The following is a 21,420-nucleotide window of genomic DNA, read 5'->3' as shown; positions in this document are numbered from 1 at the left end:
GTTTCTCCTTGATGAAACCCCCCGCCCCTTGGTTCACTCTACTTCCCTGTAAGCTAACCACCCTCCCCTCCTCCCTTTGATCACCACTTGCAGAGGCAATAAAGTCATTGTTGCTTCACATTCATGCATTCTTTATTCATTCATCACACAAATAGGGGGATAACTACCAAGGTAGCCCAGGAAGGATGGTGGAGGAGGGAAGGACAAGGCCACACAGCACTTTAAAAGTTTAAAACTTTAAAACTTATTGAATGCTAGCCTTCTGTTGCTTGGGCAATCCTCTGGGGTGGAGTGGCTGGGTGGCCAGAGGCCCCCCCACCGCGTTCTTGGGCATCTCGGTGAGGAGGCTATGGAACTTGGGGAGGAGGGCGGTTGGTTACACAGGGGCTGTAGCGGCGGTCTGTGCTCCAGCTGCCTTTCCGGCAGCTCAACCATACGCTGGAGCGTATTAGTTTGATCCTCCAGCAGCCTCAGCATTGAGTCCTGCCTCCTCTCATCACGCTGCCGCCACCTTTCAGCTTCAGTCCTCTCTTCAGCCCGCCACCTCTCCTCCCAGTCATTTTGTGCTTTCCTGCACTCTGACATTGTCTGCCTCCATGCATTCGTCTGTGCTCTGTCAGTGTGGGAGGACAGCATGAGCTCAGAGAACATTTCATCACAAGTGCGTTTTTTTCGCCTTCTAATCTTCACTAGCCTCTGGGAAGGAGAAGACCCTGTGATCCTTGAAACACATGCAGCTGGTGAAGAAAAAAAAAGGGACAGTGGTATTTAAAAAGACACATTTTCTAGAACAATGGGTACATTCTTTCACAGTAAACCTTACTGTTAACATTACATACATAGCACATGTGCTTTCGTTCCAAGGTCGTATTTTGCCTCCCCCCACCCCGTGGCTAGCCCCTCCTCCCCTTCCCCCCTGTCCGTGGCTAACAGCGGGGAACATTTCTGTTCAGCCACAGGCAAACAGACCAGCAGGAACGGGCACCTCTGAATGTCCCCTTAAGAAAAGCACCCTATCTCAACCAGGTGACCATGAATGATATCACTCTCCTGAGGATAACACAGAGAGATAAAGAACGGATGTTGTTTGAATGCTAGCAAACATACACTGCAATGCTTTGTTCTACAATGATTCACGAGTACGTGCTGCTGGCCTGGTGTTGTAAAGTGTCCTACCATGGTGGACGGAATAAGGCTGCCCTCCCCAGAAACCTTTTGCAAAGGCTTTGGGAGTACATCCAGGAGAGCCGGAAATGCCAGGGCAAATTAATCATTACACACGCTTGCTTTTAAACCATGTATAGTATTTTAAAAGGTACACTCACCAGAGGTCCCTTCTCTGCTTGGCAGGTCCGGGAGGCAGCCTTGGGCGGGTTCGGGGGGTACTGGCTCCAGGTCCAGGGTGAGAAACAGTTCTTGGTTGTTGGGAAAACTTGCTTGCTGTGAGCTATCTACAACTTCATCATCATCATCTTCCTCGTCCCCAAAACCTGATTCCGTGTTGCCTCCAATCTCCATTGAAGGAGTCAAACAACCCGGCTGGGGTAGTGGTGGCTGAACCCCCTAAAATGGCATGCAGCTCATCATAGAAGTGGCATGTTTGGGGCTCGGACCCGGAGCAGCCGTTTGCCTCTCTGGTTTTCTGGTAGGCTTGCCTCAGCTCCTTAAGTTTCACGTGGCATTGCTTTGGGTCCCTGTTATGGCCTTTGTCCTTCATGCCCTGGGAGATTTTGACAAATGTTTTGGCATTTCGAAAACTGGAACGGAGTTCTGATAGCATGGATTCCTCTCCCCATACAGCAATCAGATCCCGTACCTCCCGTTCGGTTCATGCTGGAGCTCTTTTGCGATTCTGGAACTCCATCATGGTCATCTCTGCTGATGAGCTCTGCATGGTCACCTGCAGCTTGCCATGCTGGCCAAACAGGAAATTGAAATTCAAAAGTTTGCTGGCCTTTTCCTGTCTACCTGGCTAGTGCATCTGAGTTGAGAGTGCTGTCCAGAGCAGTCACAATGGAGCACTGTGGGATAGCTCCAGGAGGCCAATACCGTCTAATTACGTCCACAGTACCCCAAATTTGATCCAGCAAGGCCGATTTCAGCGCTAATCCCCTTGTCGGGGGTGGAGTAAGGAAATCGATTTTAAGAGCCCTTTAAGTCGAAAAAAAGGGCTTCGTAGCCCTGGTCTACACGAGGAGTTTAGGTCGAATTTAGCAGCGTTAAATCGATGTAAACATGCACCCGTCCACATGATGAAGCCCTTTATTTTGACTTAAAGGGCTCTTAACATCGATTTCCTTACTCCACCCTTGACAAGTGGATTAGCGCTGAAATCGGCCTTGCTGGGTCGAATTTGGGGTACTGTGGACGCAATTAGATGGTATTGGCCTCCGGGAGCTATCCCAGAGTGCTCTATTGTGACCACTCTGGACAGCATTCTCAACTCAGATGCACTGGCCAGGTAGACAGGAAAAGGCCCACAAATTTTTGAATTTCAATTTCCTGTTTGCATGGTCACCTGCAGCTTGCCACGCTGGCCAGACCTCATTAGCAGAGGTGACCATGATGGAGTCCCAGAATCGCAAAAGAGCTCCAGGCAAACGGCTGCTCCGGGTCCAAGCCCCAAACATGCCGCTTCTATGATGAGCTGCATGCCATTTTAGGGGGTTCAGCCACCACTACATCCACTACAGTGAGGGTGATCAACCATTGGGACAAACTCCCGAGGGAAGTGATGGATTCTCCAGCTCCTGATGTCTTCAAAACCCGTCGTGACACCTTTATGGAAGATGCTTTAGCCCAGACAGAAGTTGTTGAGCTCCATACAGGGGTAATACATTGAAATGTCATGACCTGTGTTATGCAGATGATATAGATGATTGACTGGTCTCTTCTGGCCTAAATATCTATGAATTTCTGAAGCCATTTCCTGACCTTTCTGCACAATCACCTTTACCAAAGTTCCCCTTCCATACGGATGTTTGGTGCAGTAGTTGGTTGTGTCAAGATTACAGACCAGGAGAACTTTTTATGGAGAGGCAGACACAGCACCAAATTATGTGTGAATTCTCTGCAGTAATTGGTGAAGAAAATTTCCTTCTGCACTAAACGGCGTCTTATAATAAAAACCCTTAGGAATGAGTAAATACAGGTGTCACTAGTGATCAGCACTAACAACAAAAGCAGGAATTGGTTAATTAAAATATTTGTAGTGTAATAACTAGTAGCTTTTTTGCTTATTTTACAATTTCAGAGTCAAAGTGAACAAGTGCAACATATATCAATTGAGTAAATGTCATCTCACAAATGGTGAACCATGCATCTTATTCATTACACTGGAGGTTAAGTCCAATCACAGACAAATTCTAAAATGTGACCCTCAGCTGTTTCCACCAGCGATTTCTGTGCATGATGGCAAGTAAGTTGAGAAAAAACAAAATGCATTTGCGGTGTTATATTGAAGTACTGTATTGCATTTTTTCAAATACATGCATTGACTGTTCAGAAAAAGAAATATCCCAAGGGCAGATAAATCCTTTGCCTGCCCTTTCTTTAACTCCTTTCCATGCAAGTTGGATATAAGATTAATATTAAAAATAGTGTTCCAAATATTGTTTAGTTCAGTAGAAAACATCAGAGTAATTTGAATAAACCTTAGCATTTATTAAAGCAAAGGTGCTGTCATTACAAGTACAAAACTGTTAGGATAACATACAACACTGGGAACCATTTTATATCTTTCCAAAAACTTGATCAAATGGAGAGTTGGTGTTTCTGTGATGGACTTCTGGAATTGAAAGGGAAAGGAAGTGGAGATATTATTGCACAGATGAAGAGTTCTCCCAGTAACTTGAAAACTAAAGTGTACTGTACTCATTTACTCCGATTTCTGTACTCCACCTCGGCAAGTGGAGTAGCGCTAAAATTGAGATCGCAGTTCTGGGTTACAGGTACTGTGGACGCAATTTGACGATATTGGCCTCCGGGAGCTATCCCAGAATGCTCCCTTGTGACCACTCTGGACAACACTCTGAACTCTGATGCACTAGCCAGGTAGGTAGTAAAAGCCCCAGGAACTTTTGAATTTCCTGTTTGGTCACCATCAGCACAGGTGACCATCAGCACAGTACACCATCGCAGGCGACCATGCAGAGTCCACCATCTCAAGAGACCACGCAGTCCCGGATTCGCAGACGAGCTCCAGCATGGTCCAAACGGGAGGTACTGGATCTCATTGCATGTTGGGGAGATGAATCTGTTATGGCAGAACTATGTTCCAAAAAAAGGAACGCAAATACATATGCTAAAGTCTCCAGGGCCATGACAGAAAGAGGCTACTCCAGGGACACAGAACAGTGTCATACAAAAATCAAGGAGCTCAGGCAAGCGTACCAAAAAGCCAGGGAGGCGAACAGGCGCTCTGGGTCACAGCCCCATACATGCCGCTTCTACCGTGAGCTGCATGCCATTATTGGGGGTGACGACACCACTACCCCACCACTGTCCGTGGACACCTGCAAGGGGGGAGTAGCATGGAGCAAGGAGGATGAGATTTTGGAGGACGAAGAGGAGGAGGAGGAGGAGGACAGTGCACAGGTGACAAGTGTGGAATCTGTTTTCCCCCCTAGCCAGGAACTATTCTTAACGCTGGAGCCAATAGCCTTCCCCTACTCCCAAAGCATGCTCCCAGACCATGACCCTGGAGAAGGCACTTCTGGTGAGTGAGAGCTTGATCGGAGCCACGCGGTGGGGGAAAACCCAGCCGTGCTGGGCTGTTCATGTTTAGTTAAAGGGCTCATCCCTTCTCATAGCCTCATCGGAGCCATGCTGGGCTGTTCGGTTTAGTTTAAAGGGCTCATCCCTGCTCAGAGCCTCATCGGAGCCCTGTGGTGTGTGTGTGGGGGGAAGGTGTTGTGTGAAGCGATCATCCCACAGAGCCTGCAGGCTGCCTGCAAGCTGAATTCTGTTGCCTGGCCGCATGTGATGGCTTACTCTCACCAAAGTGGCAGGCACTTCAGTATAGGAGGCAAAATGAGACCTTGTACAGAAAGAATATGTGCTGTGTACTATGAATTGCCTGTTTCACTGAGAAACAGTGTCCCCTTTGTTCTCTAAAATGTATCTTTTAAAATACTACCCTCCCTTTTTCTCCTCCTGCAGCAGGTGCAAATGTTTCAATGTGGCCCCTATCTACTCCGTCCCAGAGGCTGGTCCAGATTAGAAGGCAGAAAAAGCTAACTCGGGACAACATGTTTGCCGAGCTCATGCAGTCCTCCTGCACTGATAGGGCCCAGTTGAATGCGCGGAGGCAAACAATTGCAGAGTCACGTAAAGCATTACATGAATACGAAGAGAGGAGGGACATACGTGATGAGAGCAGGCAGGATGCTATGGTCAAGCTCATAGGGGAGCAAACTGACATGCTCCGCTGTATGGTGGATCTAATGCGGGAAAGGCAGCAAGACCACAGACTGCCGCTGCAGCCCCTGAATAATTGCCCTCCCTCCTCCCCAAGTTCCATAGCCTCCTCACCCAGATGCCCAAGAACACAACACAGGGTCGGGGGGGGGCCTATGTTGACCCACACAGTCAACCCCAGAGGATTGCACAAGCAGCAGAAAGCTGGCATATCCTAAATTTTTATTTGGTTTCTGGACTTGTCCTTCCCTCCTCCTCCACTCCCCTAACCCAACCCCCCCCCCCCCCCCCCATCTAGCTTCTGATTTCTCTCAATGTTTTGTGCAACAAATAATAAAGAACATTTTTTAAACAATTGTGACTTTATTTCCTTTAATATATATATAGGGGGCGGGTAACTTTAAGAGAAACAAACTCAACTCTCACACCGTACCCTGGCCAGTCATGAAACTGGCTATTAAAGCTTCTCTGATGTGCAGTGCACCCTGCTATTGTCTGGCTGTGCGAAACTGGCCACCAGGTGAGTTCCTCAACTTCCCACTCCGCCATAAATGTCTCCCCCTTACTCTCACAGATATTGTGGAGCACACAACAAGCAGCAATTATAAATGGAATATTGGTTGTGCTGAGATCTAACCCTAAGCTTTCAAATGTCCAAACTCACATTCTACCACCATTCTGCACTTGCTCAGCCTTTAGTTGAACTGCTCCTTACTACTGTCCAGGGTGGCTTCCTGAGCCATGGCATTAAGGGGTAGGCTGGGTCCCCGAGGATAACGATAGGCATTTCAACATTCCCAACAGTAATGTTCTGGTCTGCGAAGTAAGTTCCTTCCTGCAGCTGTTCAAACAGACCAGAGGTCCTGAAGATGCGAGCGTCATGCACCTTTCCTGGCCATCCTACGTTGATGTTGGTGAAACGTCCCTTGCGATCCACCAGAGCTTGCAGCACCATGGAAAAGTACCCCTTGCGGTTTATGTACTGGCCGCCCCGGTGTTCCAGGGCGAAGATAGGGATATGCGTTCCGTCTATCGCCCCGCTGCAGTTAGGGAACCCCAGCGCATTAAAGTCATCCACAATGGTCTGCACATTTCCTAAAGTCACTACCCTTGATAGCAACTGGTCAATGATTGCATTAGCTACTTGCAGCACAGCAGCCGCCACAGTAGATTTGCCCACTCCAAACTGATTCCTGACTGACTGGTAGCTGTCAGATGTTGCGAGCTTCCACAGGGCTATTGCCACTCGCTTCTCAACTGTGAGGGCTGCTCTCATTTTGGTGTCTTTGCACTTCAGGGCAGGGGATAGCAAGTCACAAAGTTCCATGAAAGTGGTCCTAGGCATACGAAAGTTTCGCAGCCACTGGGAATCATCCCATACCTGCAACACTATGCGGTCCCACCAGTCTGTGCTTGTTTCCCGTGCCCAGAATCAGCGTTCCACAGCATGAACCTGGCCCAACAGCACCATGATCTCCCAATTGCCACATGCCGTGCTTCTAGGAATGTCTGTGTCCATGTCCTCATCAGTATAGTAATCGTGCTGTCGTTGCTTCCTCGCCTGGTTTTGCAGGTACTGCACATACTGCTGGACAATGCACAAGGTATTTACAATGGTCAAAACTTCAGCAGAGATCTGATTGGGTTCATGGCTATGGCGTCTGCACAGGTAATCCAGGAAAAAGGGTGCAAAATGTAGGAGAGCAGAGTTGGCAGCAGAAGCTGTGCTGTTCGGTTCACGGTAGCCGAACAATGGTGGAAAATGGTTGTCTTCTGTGGCTTTCACGGAGGTGGGAGCCCAGGACAGAAAACATGAAGAAGCTTGGAAGTGTGGCAATAACAGGAGAGCAGAGTTGGTGGCGGAAGCTGTGCTGTTTGGTTCCTGGTAGCCAAACAATGGCGGAAAATGGTTGTCTTCTGTGGCTTTCACGGAGGTGGGAGCCCAGGACAGACAACACGGAGAAGCTTGGAAGCGTGGCAATAGCAGGAGAGCAGAGTTGTGGCGGAAGCTGTGCTGCTTGGTTCACGATGGCCGAGCACAGTTGAGTTGGAGAGGTGGATTCATCGTAGCAGGAGAGCAGCGGTGCACCGTCTGCTGAAAGCAGTATGGCGTCTGCACGCCAAAAAGGCGCGAAACAATTGTCTGCTGTAGCTTTCTGACGACACACACCCAGAAACACCTGCGAGAATGTTTTTGTCCCATCATGCACTGGGAGCTTAACCCAGGATTCCAATGGGTGGTGGGGACTGTGGGAACTGTGGGATAGCTACCCACAGTGCACTGCTCCGACATTCGATGTTAGCCTCGGTACTGTGGACGCAATCTGCCGAATTCACACACTTTAGTGGAGACACAGAAGACCGAATGTATAAAATAGCTTCTGAAAATTCGAATAGAATAATTTCGAAATAATTTCATACTGTAGACACATCTAAGAACAAAGCAGGGTTAGTCCTATAGACTTCTTAAATAGTAACTGTTGTCCAAATAAACTTTGTAAAAACATGTGGATCTGCCACAGTTTGGTTGACCATTGCTTTTGGTTGATTTTTTTTTTTCATGGATGTGGTATGACTACTGTCAAATAGATACAAAATAGAAACGCAGGTATGATATGTAGCAGAGTGTAGCCCAGACATGGAATTTCACCTCTGGGAATTATCTTCTGTCACCTTAATGGCACTTAGGATATCCCCAAAAGTATTTTCTTACTTACAGCCACTCACATCCCAGTTCCAGATCTGAATAATTATTAAATAATGTATTAATTTACTAATCTCAAACCATGTTTATTCTGGTGAAATGTTTGAAAAGGTGTCTCACACCCTGATGAATTAACAGGGGGGCTGGAACTCAGGGTGCTGGGAGTGCAGGTGCGGCAGCCAATGTGCCCTCTAATTTTTGACAGGCCCTGTGCACAAAAAATTTCTTCTGTGCAAATTTTTGTGCACGCGGTGTTTCGCCGTGTGCACGGGGTTTAGGATCTGTGCGCACGCGCACAGGCCGAGCTTAGAGGGAACAGTGGTGGCAGCCCCCCCGGGTTGAAGTGGTTTCCACCCTACACAGGGCGCCCAGCCCCCCACTGTAACATTGGTGCGATACCCGCCTTTGCACAAGGGATGGGAGCCACCAACCCACAGGGAACCGGCTTCACCCCGTCTCCCCTAGTGGCTCCCCCCGCAACTCGCTTCCCCGACCGAGATGGTTAAGGGTTAAACCCACAGAGCTCGGGGTCCTCCGCAGCCTAGACAGGCCCAGGCATGACTGCGCGAGGGGGCGGGCGAAGGGAGGGACCTTCTCGTGCCCGCCGCGGAGACCCGAGGGCCGAGCCCGGCCCGAGCGGCGCGTGCGGGAGCGAGCCCCCTCTGCAGGCTGCAGCCCCGGCGCGCGGGGCGGTGAGCGGGGCCCGGGGAGGCGCCGCCAGAGGCGGCCGCGGAGGGAGGGAAGCGGCCGCGGAGGCTGCGAATCGCTGCCCGGGGAGGAGGCTGCTGGTGCCGGAGCCGAACCGCGCCTGGGACCGGAGCCACCCCCCGGGGGCCGGTCTGTGCAGCGGAGCCCGGCGGGACCCTTCCCCGGTGCGGGGCTGCGGGGGCTGCCGGGTTCTGACCCCTCCCCGCAGAGCAGGCACCGGCCGGGGCTGGGGGGCGGCTCCGTTCGGTCGGTTCCCCTGGCCTGTGCCACGGGGGCTGGGCCCGGCCCGCTCGGGACACCGGGCTCGGCGCCGGGCCGGGGCCGCTGCACACACCGGCGATGGGAGCGCGGGGGGAGGCTGCGCTGGGTCCGTGGGTACCGCGGGGGGAAGGTTCCTTCTGTGAGCGCCCCATCGGGCAGCGTGCTGGGGATCCAGCCCGGGGCCTCCAGCGCTACCAGCCTGGGCTGCTCCTGCTTGAGCTGCAGCTCTCTGGCTGGGGCTCCCAGGGTCTGTGCAGATGGCAACTGAAACCTGCAGCCGGGCTGTGCCAGCTGATGGGGCTCAGCCTAGGGGCAGTTTAATGGCAGTGCAGACATTTGGGCTCCTGCTGGAGCCTGGGCTTTGGGACCCTGCTCTGTGTAGCTCAAGCACTTCTCTCTTCCATCAACAGAAGTTGGTCCAGCAAGAGAGATTCCCTCCACCACCTTGTCTCTCTAATATCCTGGGACCGACAAGGCTACAACACTGTAACCCTCATTCCCGCCCCATAGAGAGGGCAAGCCCGGGGGGGAGCGACTGGAGAGCGAACCCACCCTGTGCTCACCCCACAGTGCAGCTCCAGCAGCTCCTGTGTTCTGTACGGCTGAGTCCAGTGCCCCACTCTCACCCCGCAGCAGTGGCTTCAGCAGGGTCTTGAGGGGCTGGGCCCGGTGTCCTGTTCTGGGCATTGCATCATGGCATGTGAGGTTGCAGTGCTGCCCAGGTTTGGTCTGCCCAGCCCCCCAGCATGGTGACAGAGGGTCGGGTGTGCCGGCTAAATGTAAGTGGGGCTGTGTCCTGGTGCTCTGGATTGCAGCAACACTCACTGAAGTTTGGCCTGCCTGCCCCTTCATGACAGAGAGTCAGGAGGACTAACCCTCAGCAGTGATGCAACCCTTTGTGCCCGAATACAATACCCACAGCCGTGGGCTGGGCCCCGCTGCTGGAGCCACAACTGTGGGGTGAGTAATGGACACAGAAAAAAAGTCACAGGAAAACACTGTCCATTACTTTTTTCACATTGAGACAAACCTGCACCCATAATAATGGTACGAACTTTCAAGCCTCCCAGACCCTCCCACTTGCGTGGACCACTGTGCATCTGCATCACCTGCAACAACTCTTCCTCTACCAGTGTATAAACTTTGCCATGCTGAGTTGATTTGTTTGTCCTTTCAGATGTCAGTGACGTTTGAGGATGTGGCCATGTATTTCTCCCCAGCGGAGTGGGTGCTGCTGGGCGAGGAGCAAAGGCAACTTTACAAACACGTTATGTGGGAAAATTACCAGACTCTGGTCTCATTAGGTGAGGAGCTGTTTTCCAGAGAATTCTGGCTCTTGTAGTTCCCCAGATAGGGCACATGAGCAGAAAAGGACCATATGTTCTGCAGGCAACAGGATGAAAGGGCACCAACACCACAGTTAAGGTGAAAGACAGACTGGGTTCATCTATGCTGGACCCATGACACGGCTGTGGCGAGCCTGGATCAGTTGACTTAGGACATGGGGCTCAGGCTAAAAATTGCATTGTAGATGTTCAGGCTCGGGCTGGAGCCTCTGCTCTGGGACCCCTCCCCAAATATCCACTTAGCAATTTTACAGTCCCACAGCCCAAGTCTCTCAAGCCCAAGTCATCTGACCCAGGCCAGCTACAAGTATTTAATTGCTATGTAGACATATCCACAGGAGGGAGAGGGGTGCTGGGCCATAGTAGAGTAACTCTCCTAGGCCAAGGAGAAATATACACTATGTGCCACACCTGTTGCCCCCAATCCCCTCAGACACTGCAGTCCTCTCCAACTCCTCTTTCCGCAGGTGCAAGGTTGTTTGCAATTCAATATCCTGCCATTGCTAGGCACCAGGAGTGCTGACCATAAGCTGCAGTTCATGTTTCCATGGAAAATCATTTCAAATACATAGATTAGTTTATTGCCTGATTGGCACAAACATTTCATATGGAGCTGTGCAAAGTGCAGCAGTTCCATGGCTAGAAGTACTTACCTTAGATCTTATGAGCAGTGATGCTTTTGTTTAAGCAGGAATCCAAACCCCCAAGTCAGTGGTGATCTCCAGGATAGAGCGAGGGGAAGAGCTGTGTGTCCAGGGTCCCACAGAAGATGAAGATGGGGTCATCCTGAGAGGCACCCACCCAGGTGAGGAGGGAGTTAAAGTGTTGTGCAAGGGACAAATGAGTAGCTTGAAGGCAGCTGAAATCCTGGTACATTTTGGCCAAAGTGACAATACATTTCAGAATGTTAGTCTTTTAGACTAATTCTATTAGGCTTTTTTGCAACCGTATCACATTGTCAGCTCTCATTCATTCATGATCCACTATAACCACCACATTATTTTCTGCTGTACTGCTGCCAAGCCAGTTATTCCCCATTTTCTAGTTGTGCATCTGATATTTTCTTCCACTTTCTACTTGTGTTTCTTGAATTTCATCTTGTTAATTTTGGACCAATTCTCCACTTTGTCAAGATCATTTTGTTTTCTAATTCCATCCACTAAAGTGTTTGTAACCCCTCCCTGGCTGTCGGAATCATTGACCGAGCAGCACTTGGGAATTTCCTTTCTCACTTCAGGCACAGTTTTGTAGAGACCCAACATCGTTCCATCGCTTTTGTGGGCTCTCAGTTGACATTAATAAAGGATTTCCTTATTACTCCCCAGGACTGCTTGGGAGGCAACATCATGTTGTGTGAGTGAGGAGACCTGGACTCCATTCCTCACTCTGCCACTGAGCTGCTGGCTGAGCTTGGACAATGTTGTATTAATTCATGTAGAATATATGGGCCCAGAGAGACAAAGGTGTTAACATGACACTGTCATGGCCAGTATTAAAGAATGTTAAATAAGGTTTGGGGTTTGGAATACAGAGGCTGTAGCCTGCTCAGTACCATGGAAAACAGCATGAAAAATTCTTTCTAACCTTTTATTAAATATACAGAAAAAGAAGGAAAAAAGTTTAGGCATCTGAAATGTCAAATGTTAAGTATGACTTTGTTAAAATAAATGTCCCTTGTTTCCTTGCCCTTTAGCTGGAGAGAGTCTTTAGACAAAAAGCCTCTGTTTGAAAGTCTTTTAGATTATATTAAAGATGGTAATAACTCTGCTTTTGGGCAAAAGAGAAGCAGTTAGTTGAAATGGGCTGGAGCTGTTGTGGTGATGTTAAAATCTGATCCTGTTTCTTAGAAGACAAAACAAGACAAACACACACAAGAGGGAAGAGAAAAGCACAGCAAATATAGAACATGCAGCTTCTGTCTCTGGCTGACTCTTACTTAGAGCTTTGTGGCTGCAGAAACACAGGCATGGCATGCAGTCTGATCAGACCTATCTGGTAAACGTGTACCAGCGTTGAGCTGGTCTGGGCTGTGCTTCTGTCTGCCTCTTTGATCACAGGCTTACAGCAATGTTGCAAACTATGGCAGTTTTGGCCAGCTAAGCCCGACTCTTATTTAATCTAAAGCAAAGGGAGAAAAATTGGAAAGAGAAGAAATAAGTTGAGGAACTAAAAGAACTCATAGTGCTTGGCGGAGAAGGGGACAAAGTCTCACATTCCAGGTGATTTTTGGGAGTTAGCCAGAACTGGAAATGGTGACAGCATCCTCAGGCTCCCTCTCTCTAGTCCAGTCTTGTTAGTACATCTCTTAGGGTAAGGATGAAGAAGATCTGGGGTCCCAAAAGAGGATCAGGGTGGTAGCATGATGGTATCACTCACTGCAGCAGTTGTTGGCACGCACCTGCTGTTGCTGCTTTTTTCAGTCAGCGAGGGTTGCATTCAATCCTGCTCCTTTTTTTCCCCTCAAAGGTGTTTACTTTTGAAAAACCCCAAAAGGAAGTAATAGGCAAAACAGCCCAGCCCCTCATTGGGTTTTTCTCCAGTTAGGGCTGATTTCTGACACATTCATTTTGGTTTATTAATTTACGGTTCCATGCTTGTCTTGTTTACCAATCATAATTTTAACACTATTCTTGAATTGCATTATAGGCCTTTTTTGTTTGGACTAATTCTATCTTTTTGTTTATATTTTGCACCTTTTCCCATTGACATTTATTGTAGGATATTGTAACACTTTATAAAAACTGTGAGAAAGTTTATAATTATACTGTCAATTAGGGTAATTTTGTGGGCCCAATTATTACAACAGCAAGTTAGTCCTTTGACTCAGGTTCTCTCCCACCCTCTGTATATTTAGTGTATAAGCTCAACATCAGGACGATCTCTGTGGTTTTGTGCAGCACCTGGTGCTATACAACCATAAACTCAGTTGTGCTACCACAATACAAATTGAAAATCAAGCCCCCATTTTATGCATCATTTATGATGGTGGGGAAAGGGCTTCTCTCAGTGATATTCATTCGGTCCATGTGCTGTCAACCAAAGACCTTTTGTCTTGGTGCAGATTTTCCAGCTGCAGAGGAGACCTGGGACTGGTCACTAATTGAAAGCTGCTTGGGCTTCTTCCTCACACAAACGTCTTCCCCTGGAGCAGGTAGGGAACCAGCTCTGCCCTTTCCATTGTGGAAGCTGGAAAGCTCATTTCTGGAGTCATCCATCAGCTGCAAACTCTCCTCTCACAGAGCATTACAATAGGGATTGAAGCCCAAACATGAAAAGAGCTACAGTTCCTCACCCTGACATCCCCGTAGAAACCCCATCTCTCCCCTTACGCAGATTCCCCCAGTCTCTCCCCCTCCCCCATTTTCCATAGAACACGGAGCCGTTGGGATCCCATCACAGTGTGAGTGTTCCGTGTGTGTCCCTCGGGAGAGGGTTGTCAGTGCTGGTGTGTGGTGATGCTGTTCTCCCCACTGAGATGGGCCTCAGAGTAGGGAGAGAATCATGGGGGCTAATTCTCATGTTCATTGACTTGGGGGACTATTAGCAGGGTCTGTGGGACATTGATCTTCTCCTTCTTCCCCAGCACTGGGGCTCCTGGGAGTTTGGCCTCTTGCACTCAAGTGCCAAGAGCCAGCACTGCTCTGAGGAGGGGGGGCACGGGGCTGACTCAGGCTCATCCCTTTGCTGGGAATATTAGTGGTTTCCCCTTGTCAACAGCGCAGAAAATAACATTTGGATACTCTTCCCCACCCAGAGGGTGCCAGGACCCTGAGCAGAGCTGAGGGGCAGACTCCTGAGGAAGGGTCTGGCAACCTGGAGCCACTCAGGCCTTTCCCAGGGACATCAGGGGAGAACCATTCCCAGAAAACTGAGTGGGAAAGACACCACAAAAGGCAGGACAGGCCACAAGGGCAGAGGAAGAACCTGACCAGGAAGGAGCCAGCAACCCCAAGAAGCCATCAGAGGAGATCCAGGTCACATCTAAAGCTGCCTGAAAAGGGACAAACTGAGCCCAGAAAGAGCTTATATACCTGCCGTGTGTGCAGGGAAGAATTCAAGGTGCAGAAAGACCTGATAAGCCACCACTGGATGGTTCATAGGAGACAGAATCTCTATCAATGTAGCGAGTGTGGGGAGAGCTTCAGGAGAAAGAAGGCATTCAAAGCACATGGGAAAACCCACAGAAAGGAGAGAGCCCATCCCTGTTCTGAGTGTGGGAAGATATTCAACCAGTTATCACTGCTCACTGCCCACCAGAGAATACATACAGGAGAGAGACCCTATCGCTGTGCTGAGTGCGGAAAAAGATTCTTCCAAATAACAGCTCTTACCATCCACAAGAGAATCCACTCAGGAGAGAGACCCTATGCCTGCGCTGAGTGTGGAAAGCGATTTATGGATTCATCAACATTTCGTAATCACCAGAGAATCCACTCAGAAAAGAGGCCCCATCACTGTAACCAATGTGGCAAAGGCTTCAAACTTACATCAAGTCTTACTAGACACCTGAAAATCCACAGCGGAGAGAAACCCTTCCTGTGCCACGAGTGTGGGAAACAATTCTGCCTACGAGAACATCTCATTAGACATCAGAGGATCCACACTGGGGAGCAGCCCCATTGCTGTGCTGAGTGTGGGAAAAAATTCAGTCTCCTTCAAAGTCTCAGGAGACACCAAGGAATCCATCGTACGGGGGGACCCCATCGATGCGATGAGTGTGGGAGAATATTCGGTCATCCAGAAAGTCTCACTCTGCACCAGAGAATTCACACTGGGGAAAGACTCCATCACTGTGGTGAATGCGGGAAAAAGTTTGTCCGTCTAGTACAACTCAGAGTCCACCAAAGAATCCATACTGGGGAGAGACCCTATTACTGCACTGAGTGTGGGAAAAGATTCACCCAATCGTCAGGCCTTATCAACCACCAGAGAATCCATTCAGGAGAGCGACCCTATCCCTGCACTCAATGCGGGAAGGTCTTTGCTCACTCATCGTCTCTTACCAAACATCAGAAAATCCATTTGGAAAAGAAGCCATACTCCTGCGCTCGGTGTGGGAAGCGGTTTGCTCGCTCATCATCTCTTACGAAACACCGGAGAACCCACTCAGGAGAGCGACCATATTCCTGCACTCAGTGTGGGAAGCGCTTTGCTCGCTCATCATCTCTCACTAAACACCAGAGGACCCACTGAGGATAGAGACTCCTGACCCTTGTGTTTGATTGGAGAAACCTCTTCAATTTCTCATTTCACTCTTTTCCCAAAGCCTGTAAAAGAGGGAACCTGCTCCCCCACTCTGAACTGCTCCCACCTCCTCACTAACCAGACATTAGGTTCAGTCCTGGGTTTGTTAAAATAATTTGTGTGGCCCTGGAGATGGGAGAATTTCACCCTAGAGGCGCCTAAACAATCATTGTGGATTGCAGCTGGGACAGGGATGTCAGGAGTCAGGACTGCGCTTTACAGGCTCTGATTTCTCCCAGGCCATTCACTCACTGCGGCTCCCATCCTCTCAGGTTCCTTGAAAAATAGACAAAAATTCTGGCACAGACTGAAAAGGAACTTTTTTCTCCTGCATTAATGAAAGGCAGCGACATCTCCCGCATGTCCTGAATCAAAAGGAAGGGCATTTTGATTTGGCTTTGAGATAAAATTATGAAGCAAGCTGTTGTAATAGTTGGCTGTATGCATAATGCAGCCAGGGCCCTGTCTCACACCTAATTACCAGGCAAGCAATACCAGCTAGGACCAGAAGATTGGAGACTGGAGTTTCTGGGTCACACCAATGATAATACGGCTAAAGTCAAGACACCCCTTTTCTGAAATAGTTGAACCTGTCAGACAGTACATGAGACACAACATTTCTTAGAAACAGCGGCAACAGGTGGTGTGGGACTATATTTTATTTTGATGATGCACTTCTTGATGGATAGACAAGTCAGATTTGCATCCCCTTGTTCAGTCATTGTCAACCAGGGGTATGTGTACCCCTGGGGGTACACAGAGGTCTTCAGGGGGTACATCTTCTCATCTAGATATTTGCCTAGTTTTACAGCAGGCTACATAAAAAGCACTAGGAAAGTTACAAACTAAAATTTCATACAGACAATGACTTGTTTATATTGCTCTATATACTATACACTGACATGTAAGTACAATATTTATATTCCATTTGATTTATTTTGTAATTATATGATAAAAATGAGAAAGTAAGCAATTTTTCAGTAATAGTGTGCTGTGACACTTTTTTGTATTTTTATGTCTGGTTTTGTAAGCAAGTATTTTTGAAGTGAGGTGAAACTTGGGGTATGCAAGACAAATCTGACTACTGAAAGGGGTACAGTATTCTGGAAAAGTTGACAACCACTACCCTAGTCTCTCTGAATCAGCTCTCACATGCTCCTCGGAATAACCATATAAAATGAAAGATCCTTCTTCATTACAACAGGATACATTGTGGTGACAGGTGGTTTAACTTACATCTTTATCCAGCTTCTTGACCTCCCCATCCTGTTCCTGTGGGGCTCAAGTACAAACAGTATGCTGTTTGGTTATGGATTGCCTTCTTTATCATCTTGATGGTAGATGCATGCACTTGACGTCTCTGGATGCTGCTGCCATGATAGCGTGACCACATCACTTACCCAACATCTAATTCATTGTTTGTGCCATGAGAAGCCATACGCCAGAAAAAAGGCAAGGGCAGGGATGAGGGATTGATATAGTAGAAGTTTCAGAGAGCTGCTTCCTGTTACAATGGTTTGTTTTCTGAATAATTTGAGTTTGTGTCCCTGGAAGAGGAAGTGGCACTTTAAGTCCACTAACACTGAGATGTACCTGGATCTCAACCCTGACACGTAATGTCAAGAAGTGAGGGAAATTATCTCTGAGCACCTTTGCTCTACTTTCCAGGCTGGGACTTGTTTGCTGCTAGTTGTAGGTGTTTTCAATAAACAACTTGTGGAGTTGCAGTCCCAGCCCAGAGTGTGACATGGATGTGAAACAGCCAGGGTTCATAGAGCAGGGACAGAGATGGGATCCTGCGTGAGAACAGACAGCTCAGAGAACCCTGTTTGAGGAGAGAGAGAGAGAGAGAGAGAGAGAGAGAGTCTTAAACAGAGAGGGAGAGAAACTGGTCCCGGCAGCGTTCACAGATGAAACTGAGCAGCAGCACAGGGCCAATGTCTCCTCGTTCCTCCAACTGGGGAAATCCGTGGCCATGCCTCTCTTTCGGAGGGTGACGATGAGATGCAACTTTATCTCACTGTTGTGTCATCATTCCTGGAGGGAATAAAATAATACAATAGAATTATGAGTCTGAAATGGCTGCCTCCCATGTGTGTAAGTGAAGCCCTGCAATCTTCCTTGCACTGCTGAATTTGCCATGTTCCAGTCACTCTTGGGAGATGATGTTGGGGAAAAGCAGCCATCTTGCCTTTCTTTTTGGAGCTGGTTATGCCAGCTGCAGTTCAGCTCAGTTGTAATCTGCTTTAAATCATTATCTGCACTCTAAAAATGGGGGTGGTAGAGCATTGAATTTGTTAAAATCTCCCAGAATACGTTGTGCTTATGCTAAGCTTTATTGTGCAAATTTACTAGTTGTTAAATTGTTCTAACCTTTGTTCATTGTATATGCAGAATTTGTCAGATGTAAGATGTATACTCTGTTAAGGTTTGCCAAATATGAAGTGTGTGCTAGGTACAGTGAGTGCAAATATTTCTTTGGTTTTATGCTCCTTGTGTGCTATGGTCTACCGCCAGCTAAACTGTTGTGTGCATAATTAGATAAGAAAAGGTGTGTAAGGTCTGTGGATTCTGGAATTTTCTGTCTTCTAAATGAGGAAAATACAAATATGAGTAAAACTGAACTCATAGTTTGGAACAGAGTGAAGATGTAAACTGCTGCAAGACAGTTCTCCAGATTGGGTACATACTGACCTTCCTGTATTACACTGATTTTACTTCCAATCAATAAATCGGTTGAGTTTGGTTATCTGACATCTTGACTCACTATCAAACTCCAATTGCTGATAGTAGTTATTGTGTATCTCTCTCCCCTTAGTGACTCTGAGCTGTACTAAGACTGAACTGCCTCAGGGATACATGTTAGGGAAACAGTTTGCCAGCCCCAAATGGTTAAAACTCATGAGATTTTTCTAAAATAATAAAAGTTGGAGGTTTTTTCTTGCTTTAGGTTTCTGAGCTGTTAGGTGCACTGGTTTCATGTTTTCAAGGTTTTTCTCTGCTACCATGAGGGCTAGAAACTTACTTTTTGTAATGAAAGCTGAAATTCTCATGCAATACAGTGGAGACAACCTGAACCCCTGCTCCATTCCTACCCCCTGAGTGCCATCCCCATCCCTCCCCTCAACCAGCTTTGGCAATTTCCCAAGCAGACAGACTCTCCTGGTCTGTATCTGGGCTCATGTGACAGTTGCTGAGTGATCAGCATGGGCTCCAGGGTCAGTTTATCATTATGGCCCTTTTTATTTACTCCTCAGACAGAATCATTTATTAGGAACCTGAGCTGCAGTCACAGTGCCCTCTGCCCCTGGAGCTTCAGCTGGGGTGCCCCTCCACCAAGATGGGGTAGGGCTGCCTGGCCATAAATGGTGAAAATGGGCAGGAAGAGAAATGGGGGTGATCTCCTAGATCCCTGTGAAGTGTGATCAGCCCCATAGGATATAGGGGGGCAGTGACCTCTCAGGGGCTGAGGCCAGGGCAGCCTGTTTGTGGCCCCTCAGGAAACATTCACTGGGAACCTTAGAAATTCAGGAGCTGTTTGATCCTCCTGAGCCCATTTTCCCCTCTTGCTCCCTGCAGCTGCTGCTCCCAGGGGTTAATGCCGCAATGAAGGGCAAAGGGCATCTTGGGTTTGGATTGTGGGATGGAGCCAATAGAGGCCCAGACTGTCCTTCTCTGGGCAATTCCCCCTCTACTTTCAAACTGCACAACCCCGCCCCCACTCCTAATTACCAGCTGCCACTCTGGGCTGAGGAAGGACCATTCTCACCTGTGCTGGGGTAAGGGAGGAGGGAGTTGGAAACTTATCCCCAGACTCAGGATAAAAGCTCCCAGCTGAGGGGATGAACCATTTCACTGTGGGGATGGGGGTGGGGGGAATAGAATCAGAGACTATTAGGGTTGGAAGAGACCTCAGGAGGTTATCTAGTCCAATCCCCTGCTCAAAGCAGGACCAACCCCAACTAAATCATCCCAGCCAGGGCTTTGTCAAGCCGGGTCTTAAAAACCACTAAGGATGGAGATTCCACCACCTCCCTAGGTAACCCATTCCAGTGCTTCACCGCCTTCCTAGTGAAATAGTGTTTCCTAATATCCAACCTAGACCTCCCCCACTGCAACTTGAGACCATCGCTCCTTGTTCTGTCATCTGCCACCGCTGAGAACAGTCGAGCTCCATCCTCTCTGGAACCCCCCGCCCCTTTCAGGTAGTTGAAGGCTGCTATCAAATCCCCCCTCACTCTTCTCTTCTGCAGACTAAACAAGCCCAGTTCCCTCAGCCTCTCCTCATAAGTCATGTGCCCCAGCCCCCTGATCATTTTCATTGCCCTCCACTGGACTCTCTCCAATTTGTCCACATCATTTCTGTAGTGGGGGGCCCAAAACTGGATGCAATACTCCAGATGTGGCCTCAACAGTTCCGAATAGAGGGGAATAATCACTTCCCTTGATCTGCTGGCAATGCTCCTACTAATGCAGCCCAATATACCATTAGCCTTCTTGGCAACAAGGGCACACTACTGACTTATATCCAGCTTCTCATCCACTGTAATCCCCGGGTCCTTTTCTGCAAAACTGCTGCCGAGCCAGTCGGTCCCCAGCCTGTAGCGGTGCATGGGATTCTTTCGTTCTAAATGCAGGACTCTGCACTTGTGCTTGTTGAACCTCATCAGATTTCTTTTGGCGCAGTCTTCCAATTTCTCTAGGTCACTCTGGACCCTATCCCTACCCTCCAGCATATCTACCTCTCCCCCCAGTTTAGTGTCATCTGCAAACTTGTCAAGATATATCATGTCCACTGCTTTCCCCATATCCACAGAGCCAGTTATCTCATCATAGAAGGCAATCAGGTTGATCAGGCATGACTTGCCTTTGGTGAATGCATGTTGACTGTTCCTGATCACCTTCCTCTCCTCCAAGTGCTTCAAAATGGTTTCCTTGAGGACCTGCTCCATGATTTTTCCAGGGACTGAGGTAAGGCTGACTGGTCTGTAGTTCCTCGGGTTCTCCTTCTTCCCTTTTTTTAAAGATGAGCACTATATTTGCCTTTTTCCAATCGTCCAGGACCTCCCCCGATGGCCATGAGTTTTCAAAGATAATGGCCAATGGCTCTGTAGTCACATCAGCTAATTCCCTCAGCACCCTCAGATGCAGTGCAGTCAGCCCCATGGACTTGTGCATGTCCAGCTTTTCTAAATAGTTCTCAGCCTGTTCTTTCACCACTGAGGGCTGCTCACCTCCTCCCCATACTGTGTTGCCCAGGACCAAGGCAAAAAAACCATTGAGTACTTCAGTCGAAGGATGCCAAAGGCTGAAATTTCACCTCTTTAATTTTGGTGGGTTTGGGTTTCTGAACAATCAGACCCTTTTCATTTTTCCTGTTCTCTTTAAGAAAGGGGGATTTTTACCAAAGTGACAAATTTTGAGATTGTGTCTGAGCAATCCCCACCCAACTCCTCCAGGAGAGTGGGACCTTCCAAACTGGCAGTTGGCCAGTCATCTTCTCCACCCCATAAGTGCAGCCTCAGACAGCGAGGGGGATTAGCCACCCTGACCAGCCTGGCCTGGGACACTTTGATCCCCTCAGTCTGTGGTGGAGTGTGCTGTCTACACTGGAACAGGTGGCCAGTGATCCTCGGAGCAGCTTGGGTGGGGAGGGGAAATCGGACACATTTCTCCCTCTGCCTTGCCCCCCCCAGTGGAAGCTGCTGTTTTGTGACCCCTCAGTGCTGGGAGGGGAGT

General features: G+C 48.6%; 1 protein-coding gene across 1 annotated transcript in view; it reads left to right on the top strand.

The window, feature by feature from the left end:
• The window catches only part of LOC140913656 (uncharacterized), a 30,674-nt gene extending 14,915 nt beyond the window's left edge, over positions 1-15,759 (top strand). The window contains 4 exon segments of the mRNA XM_073350416.2: positions 10,137-10,395; positions 11,126-11,242; positions 13,499-13,588; positions 14,192-15,759. Of these exon segments, the coding sequence (XP_073206517.2) occupies positions 10,137-10,395; positions 11,126-11,242; positions 13,499-13,588; positions 14,192-15,759 (2,034 nt within the window).
• The last annotated feature ends 5,661 nt before the right edge of the window (positions 15,760-21,420 follow it).

The sequence above is a fragment of the Lepidochelys kempii genome, chromosome 6 (genome assembly GCF_965140285.1).
Source record: "Lepidochelys kempii isolate rLepKem1 chromosome 6, rLepKem1.hap1, whole genome shotgun sequence".
Classification (NCBI taxonomy): Eukaryota; Metazoa; Chordata; order Testudines; family Cheloniidae; genus Lepidochelys; species Lepidochelys kempii.
The sequence above is the reverse complement of the archived record's forward strand: the minus strand, read 5'-3'. Positions and strand labels throughout refer to the sequence as shown.